This window comes from Sorex fumeus, unplaced genomic scaffold (assembly GCF_029834395.1).
Source record: "Sorex fumeus unplaced genomic scaffold, SorFum_2.1 ptg000155l, whole genome shotgun sequence".
In the NCBI taxonomy this organism is placed as follows: Eukaryota; Metazoa; Chordata; class Mammalia; order Eulipotyphla; family Soricidae; genus Sorex; species Sorex fumeus.
In genome coordinates this window covers 1,673,431-1,692,448 of record NW_026606212.1, presented here as the reverse complement: position 1 = coordinate 1,692,448, position 19,018 = coordinate 1,673,431, and the positions used below count along the sequence as shown (strand labels likewise).

Sequence of the window (19,018 nt, the reverse complement as noted above, 5' to 3'; positions counted from 1 at the left end):
TAAAGTATATATATATGTGTGTGTGTGTATATATAAATATATATATTTCCCTCTAAGATTGGTTGCCTGCTACTTTGAATCCTGTCAAACGGGGTACAGTACTTTTGGAGTATGAGCTCCCGCATTATTTTGCTTTTGGGATCACATCCAGTGGTGCTCAGGGCTGACTCCTGGCTCTGTGCTCAGGGATCACTCCTGGCAGGCTTCCAGGATGGTCCAGGGATTGAAAGAGAGACAGCCTTGTGCGAGGGGAGTGTCCTGCTCTCTGGACTCTCCGTGTCCCCACACCAGGGCCCCTTTAGTTCCACAGCCTTTGTTTTTGGATCATACCTGGCACTACACAGGGGATACTCCTGGCTTTGCACTAAGGAATCACTCCTGGCGGTGCTTGGGGACCATATAGGATGCTGGGGATGCTGGGAATCGAACCCGGGTCAGCTGAGTGCAAGGCAAACTCCCTGGCCGCTGTGCTACGCTCCAGACCCTATTCTCATTTGCAAAGAGAAATTGAATCCAGAAAGGTTGAGCATGCAGGGCCTTGCACACACCCAATCTGGCTTTGATCTCCAAACGATGTAGACCTCTCTAAATACCGCTGGCTGTGTCCCCAAAATCAAGGGCGGGGGAGAAATCTTCCCTTTCAGTCATACTTAGCGCACCTGATAGCGCGAGGAGACCATCTCCCAGGGATAAGGACACTGGCCGGGAAGAGGCCACTGGCCCGAGGTCAGTGTGGCCAAGGTAGGGCTGGATCTGCACTGCATGGTGTTCCCTGATGCCCAGTCCCGGGGATTAAGGCTTAGTTTGGGCCTCAGCAGACACTGACCAGGGGCTGTGGGGGTTCTTCTGGTGGTGTTGGGTCTGCCTGAAGCTCTGTCCCCTCCTGCCTCCCGGTCCACAGAGCACCTACTGTGCCACCATGGTCCAGCTCTGTGAAGCCCTCGGCCGTTCTGTCCAGGTGGTGAACTTAGACCCCGCGGCAGAGCATTTCAACTATGATGTGATGGCTGGTGAGTCCAGGGCGCAGCCTTCCCTCTCCTTGGGGGCCCTGAGGCAGTGAGTGCTGCCCCCTGCTTCTGGGGAGGCACAGAAGCTGAAAACTTCGTTCAGACTGATCCCTTGACTACTGCAATTTATTTGTTTTATTTTTTTTCTTTTATTGATGGGTGGGGTGGGTTTGGGCCACACTCAGCTATGTTCAGTACTTCTGGACCTGTGCTCAGGAATCACTCCTGGTCAGGCTGAGGAACTATATAAGGTGCCAAGGATTGAACCTGGGTTGTCCACAGGCAAGACAAGGGCAGTACCCGCTGTTCTATTCCTCAGGCCCCTGTTTGGTGTCTTTTTGTTTTTGTTTCTTGTTTTTTCTTTCTAGCCCCTGTTCAATTTTTTTGGATACAGTCTCAGTTGTAATAATTACTAGTGAATGTAAATATTTTGGAATGGGCACTTATTTCCTGTTTATTCTATGCAGACATCCGGGAACTGATCGATGTGGATGATGTGATGGAGGGAGGCTCCCTGCGCTTCGGTCCCAATGGAGGACTGGTTTTTTGCATGGAGAACTTTGCCAATAACTTTGAGTGGCTGGAGAACTGCCTTGGCCATGTCGAGGATGACTACATCCTTTTTGACTCTCCAGGTAGCTCAGTAATTAGATTGTCACCTTCCCTGGGTTGTGCAGTTCTGTCCTTGGTGGGAGAAAGTGAAATTAGCATCTCATTTACTTTTATCCCAGATTCTTGGACAGTGGACTGTCATACCATGAGGGGCTGTGGAATGTCTTTTTGTTTTCTTCTGTTTGGGGGCCACATCTAGAGGTGCTGGGGGCTGAGGCTGTTCCTAACTCCATTATCAGGAGGTTGCTCCCAGCCCTGCTTGAGGGACCAAAGCATGCTGGGAACTGAGCCCAGGCTTTCTGCATGCAGAGCATATGCTCAGCCTGTTGTTTCTTGGGCGCCAGGTCATGCAGCTTTATTATTATTATTATTATTATTGTTATTTTGATTTATGGGTCTCACCTGACGATGCTTGGGAGTTACTCCTTGCTTTGCACTAAGGAGTCACTCCTGGTAGTGCTCAGGGGACCATATGGGATGCTGGGAATCGAACCCGGGTCGGCTGCATGCAAGGCAGATGCCCTACCTGCTGTGCTATCACTTCAGCTCTGGTCATGCAGCTCTTGAAAGGTTTGCTTTAGAGCTAGAGAGACAGAAGGATGGGTAGGATGCTGCGGCAGACAGAGGTTCAGTCCTTGGCACCATATATGGTTCCATGAGTACTAGTGGGTATGGGCCAAAACCAAGGTTTTTTTTTTTTTTTTAGGGCCATAGTACAGCAGCTAAAGCCCTTGGCTTACTTTTTGCTATTCCAGGTTTGGATCCCTGGTACCATATTGGATTCCCCAAGCACTGCCAGGAATTGTCTTTTAGTACAGAGTCAAGATTCCTCCCCGAATACCAGTGGGTGTGGCCCAAACCTCCTCCCCTCAAAATAAGAGAATAAAAATTTGTTTTAAAATCTGTCATTGTCGGGGCTGGAGTGATGCAATAGAACAGCGGGGTAGGACGTTTGCCTTGCACGTGCCCGACCCACGTTCGAATCCCGGCATCGCATATTGTCCCCTGAGCATCGCCAGGAGTGGTTCCTGAGTGCAGATGCAGGAGTAACACCTGAGCATCTCCGGGTGTGACCCAAAAAGCAAAAAAAAAAAAAAAAAATAATAATAATAATAGTAAATAAATAAATAAATGAAATCCCTGTGGCTGTCCTCCCGCTGTTCATTGATTTGCATGAGCAGGCCCAGTAACTTCTCCATCGTGAGACTTGTTGTTACTGTGTTTGTCATATCGAATACGTCACAGGTAGCTTGACAGGCTTTGCCATGTGGTCAAGATCTTCTCGGTAGCTTGCCGGGCTCTCCGAGAGGGGCAGAGGAGTTGAACCCGGTTTGGCCGGGCCGGCTGCGTGCATGGAAAATGCCCTACCGCTGAGCTATCACTCCAGCCCGTTTTAAACTCATTTTTAATCATTGTAGTGCAACCAGCCACCATGGCCGACTCGGGTTCGATTCCTCTGCCCCTCCTAGAGAGCCCAGCAAGCTACCGAAGAGAATCACCTGCACAACAGAGCCTGGCAAGCTCCTCGTGACATATTCGATATGCCAAATACAGGAACAATTGTCACAATGGAGATGTTACTGGGCCTGCTCGAACAAATCGATGAACAGGAGAACAGTGATGATGATGATGACAGTATATTTTCTTTGTATGCCCCTTTTATACATGTGCACCCAGAGTTGCTTAAAAAATTGCGTGGGGGGCAAGGGGAGCTGGTGTGATAGTACAATGGGTTTGGCGTTTGCCTTGCATGCAGCTGACCCGGAACCCCAGCATCCCATATGGTCCCCCGAGCACTGCCAGGAGTAATTCCTGAATTCAGTGCCAGAAGTAACCCCTGCGCATCGCCAGGTGTGACCCAAAATGAAAAAAAAATATTGGGGGACCCAGAGACATACTACAGTGGGTAGGGCACTTGCCTAGAACACAGCTAAGGTGATCCCTGCTACCCTATATGGTTACTGGAGTCTGTCAACAGTCATCCCTGAGCACAGAATCAGGAATAAGCCCTGAGCACAATCAGGTTGTCCCCCCCCCCCCAAAAAAAAACAAAATTGAATATAGTATAGGGCCTAGAGATATAGTGTGCTGGGGACATACTTTACATGTAGTGGGCCTTGCATGTAGTAGGCTTTGCATGTAGGACTCTGAGTAGCTTCGAGCCCTCCCAGAAGTTTCAGAGAGACCCTCAAGCATCCCCACGTGCGGCTTAAAACAAGAAAAATTGGATATATTACTTGTAGGGATTGACTTCCTTTAAAAAATATTGGGGGGGGACCGCGGGTGCCGTATCTGATGATGCTCAGGGGTTACTCCTAGCTCCTGTGCTCAGGAATTACTCCTGGCTATGCTCAAGGGACCCTATGGGATCGAACCCAGGTTGGCTGTGTGCAAGGCAAGTTCCCACCCTCTATGCGATCTCTCAAGCCCCCTAAAACAGTTTCTAGGAAAAGTTTTTTTTCCCCATAATTGAGGGTTGAATGTATCTCATGTTTATAATAAGCTTGTGTTCTTGTAGGTCAGATTGAGTTGCACACACACCTGCCCGTGATGAAACAGCTGGTTCAGCAGCTGGAACTGTGGGTGTTCCGAGTCTGTGGAGTGTTTCTTGTTGATTCTCAATTCATGGCGGAGTCGTTCAAGGTTTTTTAACTATACCTGTCCTTGATTTTTCAGTCTCCGGCACAAGCAGAGTACAAAAACCTTTAGTAATAATCGTTTAATTGTTACCAGTTCCTGAACAATACCCAGGAGTGACTTAGAACTCATTTTTTGTTAAATTAATATGCCAAGAAGATGGCTCCAGTGGCAGAGCACAGAGCTGGCATGTTCGAGGCCCTGAGTTTGCCCCTTGTGCAGTTCTAGTGGTCCCCAACTCTCAGCTGTCGCCTTCAGGAGTCGTCCCAGGGCGGTGTCAGAAGTAAGTCCCAAGCACCACTGTGTGTGGCTCCAAAACTAGGGAAAAAAAGAAAGCTGGAGGCTGGAGAGATAGTACAGTGGGTAGAGCTCTTGCCTTGCATGTGGCCAGCCTGGGTGTCATCCCTGCCGTACTGCCACCGGGCCCCCTTAGCCGCTCCAGGAGTGATCCTTGATCACAAAGCTCAGAGTACTACTGGGTATTCCCCAAAACTGAAAGGGAGGGCGTTTGGTTCCGTCTCCAGCACCCATATGGTTCCCAAAGCTGCTCAGGAGTAATTCCTGAGTACAGAAGCAGAAGTGACCCACTAGTTATATCAGGGGATTGTGTGACCCAGAAACCCAAAAGGAAACGCCCATCAGGGGTGGTGGAGAGGGAGCATGAGAGAAGATAACGTTAAAGGGTCAGAAATAGTACAGCGCTTCCCAAAAATAAATAAAAAAGTAAATTTTAAAAATGGGGGCTGGAGTGATAGTACAGCGGGTAGGGCCTTGCACACAGCCAATCCGGGTTCGATTCCTAGCATCCCTGAGCACCACTAGGAGTAATTCCTGAGTGCAGAGCCAGGAGTAACCCCTGTGCATTGCCAGGTATTACCACCCCCCCCCCAAAAAAAAAATAGTAAAGGGCTTAAGGTGCTCTCCTTGATGTGGCCCACCTGCTTTTAATCCCTGTCACTACATGTTTCCTCAGTGCTGAACTCAACCCCAGCTACCTCCTGAACACTCTAAAATATTGTTGAGTGGAGAAGTATGGTCACTGTAGATCGCGGTTCTCCTTCCCATCTCACCTTTAGAATCCTAAGGTCAGCTATTGGCCCAGCAGTCTTCTGTTCGGCCATGCCTGGCAGTGCTCAGGGCTCACTACTGGAGCTGGGCTGAGGAATAACTTAGGTAGTGCTCTGGGAACCCTGTGGAGCGTTGGGCTAGAACCTGGGCTGACCAGGCGCAAGGCAAGCGCCTTAAAGCCTGGACTCTTGCTCGGGCCCCAATCTTAGCGTTTCTCCTATTTAGGTGGGTTTTGTTCCAGTGGGGATCAGAAACCTTTTATGTGGACACTGTTGGTGACAACTGATTCATCGTCCCTTTCCTGCTTCCTCTTTCAGTTTGTTTCTGGCATCTTGGCAGCCTTGAGTGCTATGGTATCTCTAGAAATCCCGCAAGTTAACATCATGATGAAAATGGACCTGCTGAGTAAAAGAGCTAAAAAGGAAATTGAGAAGTAAGTTCACTATAATTAAGGTCTCCTTTGCAGTGCTGAACCTTTTTCATTTCACTTCGATTGTCAGTCTACAAAGTTAGTGTTTAGGATTCTTTCATTCACCAATCTCTCATGTTTAAAGGTTTCTAGATCCAGACATGTATTCCTTATTAGATGATTCTACAAGTAACTTCAGAAGCAAAAAATTTAAAAAATTGACTAACGCCATATGTGGGCTGGTAAGACTTTGTATTTTTCTAATTTTTGGTGGTGGGGGTCGTGTGCCTCCTGTGCTGGGGGGCCTAGGGACCGCTCTGATTATTGGCCAATCGGGCTAGTAGTGGTCAGTGCTACGGCCCACAGGGCCATACCAGTAGTATTGGTTGCTTCCTGGCTGTACCCAGCAATGCTCAGGATGCCATATGGATCCAAGAATCAAGCCCTGTGCTAATCCCTTGGCTGATGAATTTTTCAAGTGTTTGGGGTTGTTGTGGGTTGTTTTTAAGGCTGTTTCTCCCCTGTGCCTGGTGGACCATATGTGGTGCTGGGTGTTCAAACTGAGGTGTTTGGGGTGCAGGCCAGTTGTAACCCCTGTCGTAGCTCTTCATCACCTCCCCCCGCACCTCCCTAGACCCATATTTTTCTTAATGGTCTCGTCACATGCTTACACACCCCCAGGCAGTGGCCACCATGTGGACAGCACAGACCAGTGCATTTCTTTTTATAGGGAAGCAGCATGTTGGTAGAGGTGGGCTGTCTGCTTCGAAGTTAGTATAGAAGTAGGGAGAGAGCTCAGTGGGCAGCACCACTGGCTTTGCAAACAAGGGGCCCAAGGTTCATCTCCGGCACCATATGGTCGCCACCAACGTCATCTGGATGTGGCCTTCCCTCACCTCTGAAAAAAGTTGTCATTGGTTGTAGCAGAGAGGGCAGGAGGTCACACTGAGCAGTGGTCAGAGTTTATTCTTGGCTCTGCCTCCAGAAATCATTCCTGGTGGGCTCCGGTAGCATACGGGATGCGGGGGATCGAACCCGGGTGCATCCCTTGCCTACGTACAAGGCAAGCGCCCACCTCAGTGTACTAGCTCTTCCGTCCCACAGCAGACAAATTCTGCAATGTCTTTTTTTCCTGGCCACTTGGCACATCAGAATTGCCTGTACCCTTCTAAAATTTTCAGTGGTGGTTGAATGCAGATAAATTACTATAAAAGAAGTCTCAGTCTCTGGTTGGGTCTGGAGCGATAGCACAGCAGGTAGGGCGTTTGCGTTGCATGGGTCCGACCCGGGTTTGATTCCTAGCATCCCATAGGTCCCATGAGCACCACCAGGAGTTATTCCTGAGTGAATGAACCAGGAGTAACCCTCGTGCATCCCCGAGAATGACCCAAAATTTAAAAAAAAGTCTTTATTTAAGTAATATTGTAAGGTTACTAGTGTTTCAATAGGTCAGAGGTCATAAAAAAATTAATGCTGATTTGCTGTTGCTCTGTCTGCTCCTCCGTGCATGGGCATAGATGGTATTAATTAGACTACTGTAAAAAACTATGCACGCAGAAGGTTGTGTGTTCGCGGGCTCTCTGGACGGCTCTATCTCACCGCCCGCGTTCGGTGCCCTAGAGCCGCTGTGTGTGGCCTGCATCGGGACGGCTGTTGGCCAAGTGCAGATGAAGGAAGAGACCAGGGCCAGGCCGGTTGATCTTACTGGCAGTTTATCCTACATCTCCCCCTTTTTCTTTTTACAAAAACACAAAATTTGAAATAGGAAAAATTGCTAGCTATTTTTGTGTGGACACAGTAAGAGATAACATTGAGACTTGTAGGGCAGCTCTCCTGGGAACATCTTGCCACAGACTCAGACTACAGTGCTCAGGCCAGATTAATCATTCCTAGCCCTAGCAGGGTCCAAATCTAGTTATTACTTTCTGGATCATGACAGCATTTGTCCATGACCAAGCTCTTAACTTATAGTTAAGCATTGTGGCACTTTGGCCAGGCCCATCTCGATGCCAGGGTAGCACATAGCTTACAGTTTGCCCTGGGTCCATCCAGTCCCTCGTCGGGACCCTGCCTTTAGGGGTGCTAGGAAGTGAGGGCAACTGAGGCTTAAGTTGAGAAAGCAGATGCCCAGGAATGAAATATCAGAGAGTCACATTACAAAAGCACGTCTTCTTGTGTCCATACAAAAAGAACACTGCTCTGAATAAACTATGTAAAGGACTTAGGGAGAAGAGAAAAACAATAATTTACAAGTCAACAGAACACAAAGAAAGTTACAAATAAACACAGAGAATTGGGAGCACTGTGATGGGAGCAACCCAATAAACCTAAACTACCTGAGTTTGCAGGAAGATTCCCCCCCTTTTTTTTTTACAAAAAACACAAAATTTAAAACAGAGAAACAATTCCAAATACAAGACAGTCTCATTAGTTGTACCAAGATTTCAGTCCAATCCTGGACCTAGAGCAGTGCTTCTAGTAAAGTGTTCAATTGTCCTGCACTGTCCAGGGGTGATTAGAATCACCAATGATGAGAGTCATTTAGTCCCATTCTGAAGAAACAAAGTGTCTGGATCAAAACTGAAGAGTTGTTCCTGTAACAGCATCAGGAGTGGTTGCAGCAATGATTCCCAGGGGAGCAGCTATTAGGGGTCCGATAAATTTCAGGAAGCACTGGATCAGCCGGGGAGCACTGAAACAGGAGCATCACAACTTCTGACAGGAGTACTTCAGTAGGGAAATGCAGCCATTATCCGGCCAGGTTCCTCGACAATCATAGATGTGCAACCTAGTTTATGCTTGAGAAAACACTTTTTTAAAGTTATCAGATACCTTGACCATCGGGGTTTGGTCTCTGTGCCTGTGAGTAGAGAGAAAGACAAAGGGAAGCTCCAATACAAATGGATATCCTAGAGAGAAATGAAAAGGTGTTCCTGTTAAAAGTCATTCCTTTCTCCTTCAGGAATCTGTGAATTCCAAGAAAGGGGTAAAAGTAAAGTTTTGTTAATTCAAAATGTGGAGGCTTGGCGTTGTCCAATCCGCAACCTGTAAAAGAGAGGTATAAGGAATGCCTTAATGTGAACTCATGATGTGTTAAAGGAGCTAGAGGCCTTGCTGGATGCAGGTTCCTCTTCTTTCCTTTGTGACTTCCAGCTGAAATCAGTTTGGAGATGGTTTGGGGCTGGAATTTGAAGGGTTGTGAGTCTCTGCCAGTCGGAGATCCAACTCAGGCGGATGAATTCAACTTCTGATGAGACGTAATGGGATCCAAAGTTTCTCAGTGGGGTTATCATCTGTTGAAACAAAAGCATAGCCTTTTCCTCGAATGAGGAGTTTCCCTGCTACATTCAGTTGAGAAAATACCTCCTTTTTCGTTTTTTATTAAGCATGCCATATGTCCACTGAATATGGAGAGGTGGTGTGCTTAAAGCCGCAGCATTCTCTTAAAAGTCAAACTGCTTTTCCCCAAAAGTAGCGCCTACAGTGCCTTGTGGGTTTAGTCCCTTTACACCAGAATTTGATTTGTAGTAACATTGGGTAGGGGTTATAGTAACCGTATCAGGGCAGGAAATATCCAAGGCTGTGCTTCCTGCCGTTATTGGCTGCAGGGAGTATACTGATTGGAGCTCTGAAACTCCACACTGGGGAGAGGGGCTGCAGCTGGGAACATCCCCTGATATTGCGGGACCTGGGGCTGGTGCCCTTGCAGGTTTCCCGAATTGGGGTCAACAGCTGCATCAAAATTGAAGCGACAGTCTCTGGCCCAATGATTTCCTCTCTTACACCTGGGACAGGGCCCGGGAGGTGCAAGTCTGGCTCTGCAGTCTCTGGCCTAGTAGTTTCCCTTCTCATACCTGGGAAAGGGCCCAGGAGGTGCTCTCACAATAGTATGTTTGGGAGGTGCCCTGCAGTCCTTACGAAAGTGGCCTGGTTTTCCACAATTAAAACATCTTTTCTGAGCTTGCCTCTGTACAGTACAGGCCTCAAAAGCTTTCATCTGCACCTTATATTTAACAGAACCAACATTTCCACATGCTTTCAAATACCCCATTATATCTTCCTTCTCTTTGATAGGGCTCAGAATGGCCTGGCAATCCTCATTAGCATTTTCAAAGGCCAATTGTTTAGTCAACAGCTCCTGAGCTTCCTTACACTTAACCTGCATTTCAATAGCTTCCATCAACCTCCCTATGAAATCTGCATAGGGTTCTGAGGCCCTCTGGACAATCTTAGTAAAACTTCCCTTAAATTCTGCATCTGCATCAATCTTCTCCCATGCATGCAGGGCTATGTCACAGATATGAGCAAAAACAGCACGAGGCAAGGTGACTTGCCTTTTTGGGTCGTGCCATTTCCCTTCACCTATTAACATCTCATAAGTCAGCTTAATATCTGAAAATTTCCGTCCAGCCTGGCCTAGGCTCTGAAGCTTTGCCTTGGCCTCATCACTGAACCACATCCTCCACTGTAGGTACTGAGAAGGGTTTAAGCACGTTTTAGCAACCATGCGAAAATCTTGAGGTACCCAGTAAGCCTTTTTACTCCAGTCTGTAAGATACTCCCTACAGTACGGAGATGTAGGCCCGTATGAGGCACAGGCCTTTTTGAAACGACCGAGAGAATCCATTCTTAACCTGCGATAAGATGGAAGCTGCTTCTTCTCAGCCTGTACTGGGCGATTGGGATCATGTCCCGAGCGGTCTGGAGGCCGCTTTGCTGAGTTACTCTCGGACTCATAATCCAAGTAAGTGCTAGCAGACTCATAATCCATATCACTTTCATCTGATGCATTGGAAGTGAAGCTATATTCATCAGCCTGAGAAATATTTTCACTATGAAAACCCTTTGGAGACTTAGGTAGGGGAGGAGCTGAGGCCGTATTATTGCTAATAGTCTCCTCCTCCTCAACTGTGCTTTTCCAAAACAGGAGAATAGAATCAACAATCTCCCAGGTATTCCAGAATTCTAGGGGAATCTTAGTCCCTTCCTTAGATGCCTTATAGACATTTTTCTTAACTTTTTCCCAAATCTTGGTTTCTAGAGTCCCTTCATCTGGGAACCATGGGTTAACTTCATAAACTACCTTAAAGCAGGACCGGAGCTGGTCTCTGGAACTGTAGAATTCTGGGTTCCCTATCTTGCGGGAGAGACGCTGAATCAAATCCATAAATGTCTTGGCCTGTTCAGTCTGGCTCGAGACACTACGAAAGATCTTGGGAAGGCCCAGAATCTGTCCCATCTTAGTGGGGGATTGCTGTTAGGATTCTAACTCCCAGCAAACTAAAAATCCTATTCTCCCATTCACTTTCTACAGTGGGGGCGCACCGAACGCAATTCTTACCTTTAGTTGGTAGCTCGAGCCCACCCAGGGACGCCAGCTGTAAAAAACTATGCACGCAGAAGATTGTGTGTTCGCGGGCTCTCTGGACTGCTCTATCTCACCACCCGCGTTCGGTGCCCTAGAGCCACTGTGTGTGGCCTGCATCGGGACGGCTGTTGGCCAAGTGCAGATGAAGGAAGAGACCAGGGCTAGGCCGGTTGATCTTAGTGGCAGTTTATTACAAGGAAGTTTATCCCATAGAAGAACTTATGTTGTGGAGGGCCTAGGTTCTCTCAAGCACACGTTCCCCTTGCTAGTCTCTCGGTAGTCCATCTTTCAGCCCTGCTCTCTCCTTCTCCAGCTCCCTTCTAGTCTGGGCTGACACTCCACCCAGTCAGGTAGCCAAATCAACATAAGAAAGCCCTTCCAGACTGCTCAAGGGCAAGATACCTCTTAAGGTGTTTTTCTCTTTTCCTCAGTCCAATAGACTATCAACTATTTCTGAGGTTATGCAGGAAGGACAGAAGAGTGTTATCCTACAGACTACCAATGTTCACACTCAAGCGTCAGTTGAATGACCTTTCTGAAATCTCTAATTTGTAGATTGATGACTGCAGCATGGTCCGATTTTTGCCTTACGATCAGTCAGAGAAGAAAGCAGGAACATTGTATTACAGCATATTGATTTTGCCATTCAGTACGGAGAAGACTTGGAATTCAAAGAACCCAAGGTAGTTTCTGACGATTTAGATTTGCCAGGGCCAGAGAACAACGCAGAGACAAAGACCATTCTCTGCCTCCCAAGGCTGACGCTGGGTCAGTTCCCCGTTTCATGTCTGGTCCCTGAGCACAGAGCCAGGATTGCCCTGAACACCTCTGCCCTCCTGTTTGATCTAAGCAGCTCCTTAAGTTAAAGTCTTGGGGGCAGCAAGAACCTGGCCTGTTCTGGCTGATCTCTGGGTGTGGCTCAAGAACTCAAAACCAAAACAAAAAAAGAGTAACCAAAATATAAATAAATAAACATAAATAAACAGTCCTGGGAGCTTGGTGTGATAATCTATGTATCCTGGCAGTTGTTCAGGTTACACGGCTCTTGGTGGGTGTAACTGTCTAGCTACTGGAAGGTCCAGTCCCAAACCGTGTAGGCTTGGAAATCTCAGCCCCGGGTCCCCCACACCTGGGTTGCTCTGCCAGTTCCTTTATGCGTGAAGCCCTTCCAAGTGTGTGGAGAGTGGTCTCAGCATGACTTTGGCCTTGTGCCAGACGTCTTCTGCTTTTGGCCCTGGTGAGGACAGTCATGCACTGGGTAGGAGTCTCTGCCTTGTTCTCTCCCGGGAGCTTCGTGTGATAATCAAGTGATAATCAAGTGATTATCAGTGATTCCTTAAAATGTAAAAAATTTTTAAAAAAAAGTAAAAATGGAAAAATTTAAAAATGTAATTTTTAATTAAAAATTAAAATTTAATTAAAAATTAAAATTAAATTTTAATTTAATTTTAAATTTAATTTATTAAATTCATTAAAAAGTGAAATATTTTAAAAAACAAAGTAAAAATGGAAAAAATAAAAAATTAATTTTAATTAAAAATTAAATTTAATTAAAAATTTAAAAATTAAAAAATGTAAAAAATATTAAAAAATTTTAAAAATCAAATGTAGCATGAAGTGTTTGGCATCAATAACATCCCAAATGTGAAAGTTTCTAGTCTATAGCAAGTATGATTGTCTGTGTATTTGAAAACTTGAGTGCTTTAATGATTGATGATTATAATTGAATATATATGTATATAATTTTGTAAAAATTTTCCACACAAATTGCATGCATAGATGAGAAATCTGTGATACGATTGTGAAAATAATCTATATGTGTAAAAGGTGATGACAGTATGAAATGCCACTTTAGTTTAATTATCATGCTGTATAATAGTTATTAGCACCTAATTAAATGCACATTAGAACAACTCATTTCACATCAAGATGGTAATGTCTTATGATTATAAAAATATATATGGCAATAAAGCATCTACATTTCTAAAAAAAAGATTAAAAATTTTAAAAATGAAATTAAATTTAAGAAAAGAAAAGAAAATGGAAGTTGTTGGGGAGCCGGGCGGTGGGGCTCTGGGGGACAAGCAGAGAGTGTTTATTCCGCAATAACTTATTCCCTACCACCGTCATTTTAAAAAATTATTATTATTATTATTATTTTTGCTATTGGATCACACCCGGTGATGCACAGGGTTTCCTCCTATCTCTGCATTCAGGAATTCCTCCTGGTGGTGCTCAGAGGACCATAGGGGATGCTGGGAATCAAACCTCGCGGGCCACTTGCAAGGTAAACGCCCTGCCCGCTGTCATATTGCTCCAGCTCCCCAATTTTTTTTATTTTATAAAGTGTTTTACAATATTTGATTACATTCAATATTCAGACTCCAATCCCACCACCATTACACCTTCTCACCACCATATTTCGCATAGTTCCATCCCAAACCCCAATCCCTGTCCCAAAGCAGAACTCAAATAATCTATTTTCTTGTATTGTTTGATATGAAAAACTGTCAGGGCGCTGGAGTGATAGCACAGTGGGTGGGACGTTTGCCTTGCACGCGGCGAAACTGGGTTCGATTCCCAGCATCCCATATGGTCCCCTGAGCACCATTAGCCAGGGATAATTCCTGAGTGCAGAGCCAGGAGAAATTCCTGTGCATCGACAGGTATGACCCCCCCCCAAAAAAATCGCTGAAAATCCTATAAAAAAAAGTATCCTTAGAGGAAGGAGTGTGTATTCTACCCAGGGGCCGTTAAGCCCTTCTGTAAGAGATCACTAACATGTTGTAAAAGGTTGAGCCTTGTGTGTTTATATATATAGCACAGCGGTAGGGCGTTTGCCTTGCACACAGCCAACATGGCCGACCCGAGTTCGATTCCTCCACCCCTCTCGGAGAGCCCGGCAAGCTACCGAGAGTATCTCGCCCGCACGGCAGAGCCTGGCAAGCTACCCATGACGTATTTGATGTGCCAAACACAGTAACAAAACAAAGTCTGCAGTGGAGACATTACTGGACCCGCTCGAGCAAATCGATGAACAACAAGAGGACAGTGATACAGTGAATCAAAACCCTGGCTTTTGTGCTCCAGAACCTGATGGTGCTTTGGGCCCCCGGTTCAGAAAAGTCAAGTGCCCCACCCCCTGTGCTGTCTCGTTCGCCCCAATTTTGTTCAAGAATATCTATTAGCACTACTACTGGGTATTATAGAGCATAGCCTGAACAGTAGGAAAATACATACTGGGTCTGCGGAGAAATCAATGTATTTTCTATTTTGTGTTTTATTTATATCAGGCTTAGAGATCTCAGTCCCGGGTCCCACACACCTGGGTTCCTCTGCCAGTTCGGTTATGTCTGAGGCTTATCCAAGTGTGTGGAGAGTGGCTCCAGTAAGGCCTTGGTTGGGGCCTGGAAGTCTTCAGCTGTTGGGCCCTGGCGAGGATAGTCAGACACAGGGTAGGAGACTCTGCCTTGTGCTCTCCCGGGAGCTTGTTGTGATAATCTTTGGATCCTGGCCTTTGTTGGGGTTACACGGCAGTTGGAGGGTGTAACTGTTTAGCTACTGACAGGTCCAGTCCCAAACCGTGCAGGCTTAGGTTTGAGGCTCTACATGTTCCTAAAACGAACAGATACCATTGGGCTACGCTAGCACGCAACCGGGATGAATGGAGACGTTACTGGCACCCGCTCGAATAAATCGATGAATAACGGGGATTAAGTGATTAAGTGATTTATATCAGGAACATGAAGATGAGTTGTCTTCTATTTTGGATGAATATTTTCAAGAATGCCAGAACAAATGAAGAGTATGTTACGATGCAACTGGATGCGGGGCTGGAGTGATAGCACAGTAGGTAGGGCATTTGCTTTGCACGCGACAGACCTGGGTTCAATTCCCAACATCCCATATGGTCCACCAAGCACCGCCAGGAGTAATTCCTGAGCGAAGAGCCAGGAGTAACACCTGTGCTCTCCGGGTGTGACGCAAAAACCAAAAAAAGAAAAAGAAAAAAAAATGAACTGAATGCTTGTGAAGAGTAGCAATCACAATTGCTACTATGTTACTATGCTAAAATGTTATTTTCCTTTTTTTTAAATATAGGTGTACTGCTGTTTATTCGGTATCTTCCCCAGTGACCATTCTCCACCACCATATACCCAATATACTCCCATCCCACACCCTCCCCTTACTGGTGGGGCAGATGATTTCCACATTACTCTCTCTTTACTTTGATCACATTCAATAGTTCGACACCAGACCCACCTTTATTATTTGAGATTTTACCCCAACACTCAGATTTTCTGAAAAGGCAACAGTAGACAATTTGTGATCTATTGCTGGTTATGGATAACATATGATGTTGCGCGGCTGCAGTAGGGCCATGTGATTTTGAAATTCTGAAATTTTAACACAGATCTGGAGGGATTTCTGCCAAAAGCCACTGGGTTTCGAGATTTGCTCCTGAATCTCTGGGATCATGGCCAGTAAGCAGCTTGATCAGGACCCAAAGAGGCCATTTGTGGGCAGCGACTCAGGGTCTTGTTTGGACAGGGAGGAAAAGGGCGGCTCCACCACCATCCTGTGAGACCCCGTGTGGCCGCTGGGGCGAACAGGCCAAGGCACGAAACCTTTTCCCACCTGGATTGGCCCCGCACTCGTAACCTACCGCATGGACCAGACACATTTCTGCCAAAAGCCCCTGGGTTTCAAGATTTGTTTCTGAGTCTCTGGGATCATGGCCATTAAGCAGTTCAATCAGGAACCAGAGAGGCATGTCTCCAACTATATAGCTGACCTGCAGGTGTTTTGTTCGTGTGTTTCCCACATACCTAACTTTTGGCCGTTTACTTTCTTGGGAAACTTTGCCCCAAGTTTTTGGGGTCTGGCCAAAGGCACGGAAGCAATTTTTTTTATTAGTGAGATATGAGGTACAGTTGCAGACTTACAAATTTTTGTGCTTGGGTTTCAATTATACAGTGATCAAATACCCATCTCTCCACCAGTGCCCATTTCCCACCACCACGGATCCCAGGATCCCTCCCACCCCCCACTCCCTCCATCTTACCCTGCCACTGTAGCAGGGCATTCCCTTTTGTTCTCTCTCTCTTATTGGGTGTTGTGGTTTGTAAAACACCAATGGGTGACAATAATGTTTGTTCTATAGTCTACTTTCAGCATGCTTCTCCCATCTTGGGAGGATCCTCCCAACACCTTTATTTGGTGTTCCCTTCTCTATCTGAGCTCCCTTTTCCCCTAGCCTGTGTGCTTGGCCTCCAAGCAATGGAGTAAAATTAAAATTAAAGCAATCTTTTAATAGCATCTGGGCTGCAGACTTAATATAAAGGATGGTGTGTCCTTTGAGTGCAAGATGCCCAGGTCCATTCCTGGCACCATTTGTTCTGTACCATCCGTCAGGAGTGACTTTTAAGACCAGAGATGGAAGTCACCTTGTACACCCCAGGTAACACCCTGTGTGATCCCAAATCCCTCCTTTCCCTCAAAGTAAGGTAAAGGTAAAGGTAAAGGCCCTCCCGTTGATCGTCGATTTGCTCGAGCGGGCCCAGTAACATCTCCATTGGAGACTTTGTTGTTACTGTGTCTGGCATATCGAATACTCTCAGTAGCTTGCCAGGCTCTCCGAGAGGGGCGGAGGAATCGAACTCGGGTCGGCCGCGTGTAAGGCGAACGCCCTACCCACTGTGCTATATGAATAGCACCAAGTACGATTGTGAGAATTGAGGAGGCATAGAACTAGTACTGCAGGTTGGGTGCTTGCCTTGCATGCATCCAGCTTGGGTTCCTTCCCCATTACTGCGTGTGGTCCCAGGAGCCCCTGAGGGTGATCGAGAGTGATCTCTGGCTAAGCTCTAGGCACAGCTAGGTGTACTCCTCCTCCCAAAAAAGATTTTGAAGGTGAAATTGCAATGAATGTAAATAATTTTGTATATAACAAAGTAGCACTGATGGTCACAGGTGCTGTTGGATAATTTTTATTGATTTTGGGGAGCAAAACGTATTGTAACATACAATTTTTTTTCCAAAGGATTAATACCTGTGAAAATTAAGTAAGATCATTATCTTACCTTTATCTTTTAGTTTTCCTACACTGAAAATTATTTGTACAATTAAAATACTAAAATTCACTTGATCGCTTGATCACTTGATACCCCGTTACTCATCGATTTACTCGAGTGGTGCCAGTAACATCTCCATTCATCCCTGTTGCGTGCTAGCATAGCCCAGTGGCATCTGCTCGTTCTAGGAATATGCAGAGCCTCAAACCGATCATTCAGGGTCTTCTTTGTTTGTTTTATTAGTGAAACACCATGAGGTACAGTTGTAGACTTACAAGTTGTTGTGCTTGGGTTTCAGTTATCCAATGATTGAGTACCCATCCCACCAGCAGTGCCCATTCTCCACCCCCACCCATCGCAGTATCCCTCCCATCCACCCCCATCGCCCATCCCACCCTACCTCTGTGGCAGGGCACTCCCTTTTGTTCTCTCTCTCCTTTTGGGTGCTGTGGTTTGCAGAAGAGGCACTGGGTGGCAATCATGTTCAGTCTATAGTCAACCTTCATCATGCATCTCCCCTTCTGGTCGGATCTTCCCAGCACCCTTTATTTGGTGCTCCCTTCTCAATCTGAACTGCCTTTAGCCCTAGAGTGTGTGGCTGGCCTCGAAGCCATGGAGTGAACCTCCTGGTATTTATCACAGCTGTTCTTGGGTGTTAGTCTCTTATTTTGTTACTTTATGTTACCCAGATGAATGCAATCTTTCCATGTCTGTCCCTCTCTTTCTGACTCATTTCGCTTAGCATAAAATTTTCCATGTAGTACCACTTGTATGTCAATTTCATGACTTCATTTTTCTAACTGCTACATAGTACTCCATTGTGTGGATGTACCAAAGTTTCTTTAACCAGTCATCTGTTCTCGGGCACTCAGGTTTTTTTTCCATATTCTAGCTATTGTAAATAGTTGCAATGAACAAACAAGTGTAGATGTCACTTCGACTATACTTTTTAGCCTCTGCGGGGTATATTCCCAGGAGTGGTATTGTTGGGTCAAATGGGAGCTCAATTTCTAATTTTTTGAGAGTCGTCCATAGTGTTTCCCAAAAGGGTTGAACCAGTTGGCATTCCCACCAGCAGTGAAGGAGGGTCCCTTACTCGCCACATCCGCGCCAACACAAGTTGCTTTTGTTCTTTTGAATGTGGGTCAGTCTCTGTGGTGTGAAATGATATCTCATTGTTGTTTTGGTCTGCATCTCCCTGATGATTAAGGATGTGGAGTATTTTCTCATGTGCCTTTTAGCCATTCGGATTTCTTCTTTGAGAAAGTCTCTGTTCATTTCGTTGCCCCACTTTTTCACTGGGTTGGATGTTTTCTTCTTGTGGAGTTCAACCAGTTCTTTGTATATCCTTGATATCAACCCCTTGTCAGATGTGTATTTGGAGACTATCCTTTCCCATTCTGTAGATTGTCTTTGTATTTGGTCACTGTTTCTTTTGTGGTGCAGAAGCTTCTTAGTTTAAGATAGTCCCATTTGTCTATCTCTGTTTTCACTTGATTGGCCAGTGGCGTGACATCTTTGAAGATACCATTAGCTTCAGTGTCATGGAGGGTTTTGCCAACTTTGTCTTCAGTGTACCTTATGGATTCCAGTCTGATGTTGAGGACTTTAATCCATTTTGATCTTACTTTTGTACATGGTGTTAGGCAGAGATCTAAAGGTAAAGGTAAAGGCCCTCCCGTTGATCATCGATTTGCTCGAGTGGGCCCAGTAACGTCTCCATTGGAGACTTTGTTATTACTGTGTTTGGCATATCGAATACGTCACCGGGAGCTTGCCAGGCTCTGCCGTGCGGGCGAGATACTCTCGGTAGCTTGCCAAGCCTCTCCGAGAGGGGCGGAGG

General features: G+C 46.0%; 2 protein-coding genes across 2 annotated transcripts in view; both read left to right on the top strand.

Moving 5' to 3' along the window:
* Nucleotides 1-14,903, top strand: part of LOC130016478 (GPN-loop GTPase 3-like) — a 41,449-nt gene extending 26,546 nt beyond the window's left edge. The window contains 8 exon segments of the mRNA XM_056107188.1: nucleotides 902-1,010; nucleotides 1,475-1,642; nucleotides 4,138-4,262; nucleotides 5,642-5,757; nucleotides 5,879-5,975; nucleotides 11,657-11,699; nucleotides 11,702-11,784; nucleotides 14,841-14,903. Of these exon segments, the coding sequence (XP_055963163.1) occupies nucleotides 902-1,010; nucleotides 1,475-1,642; nucleotides 4,138-4,262; nucleotides 5,642-5,757; nucleotides 5,879-5,975; nucleotides 11,657-11,699; nucleotides 11,702-11,784; nucleotides 14,841-14,903 (804 nt within the window).
* Nucleotides 14,904-16,537: 1,634 nt separating this feature from the next.
* LOC130016477 (GPN-loop GTPase 3-like) overlaps nucleotides 16,538-19,018 on the top strand; it is a 28,517-nt gene continuing 26,036 nt past the window's right edge. Inside the window, exon 1 of the mRNA XM_056107187.1 lies at nucleotides 16,538-16,562. Coding sequence (XP_055963162.1) covers nucleotides 16,538-16,562 — 25 coding nt within the window. The remainder of the gene's footprint in view (nucleotides 16,563-19,018) is intronic.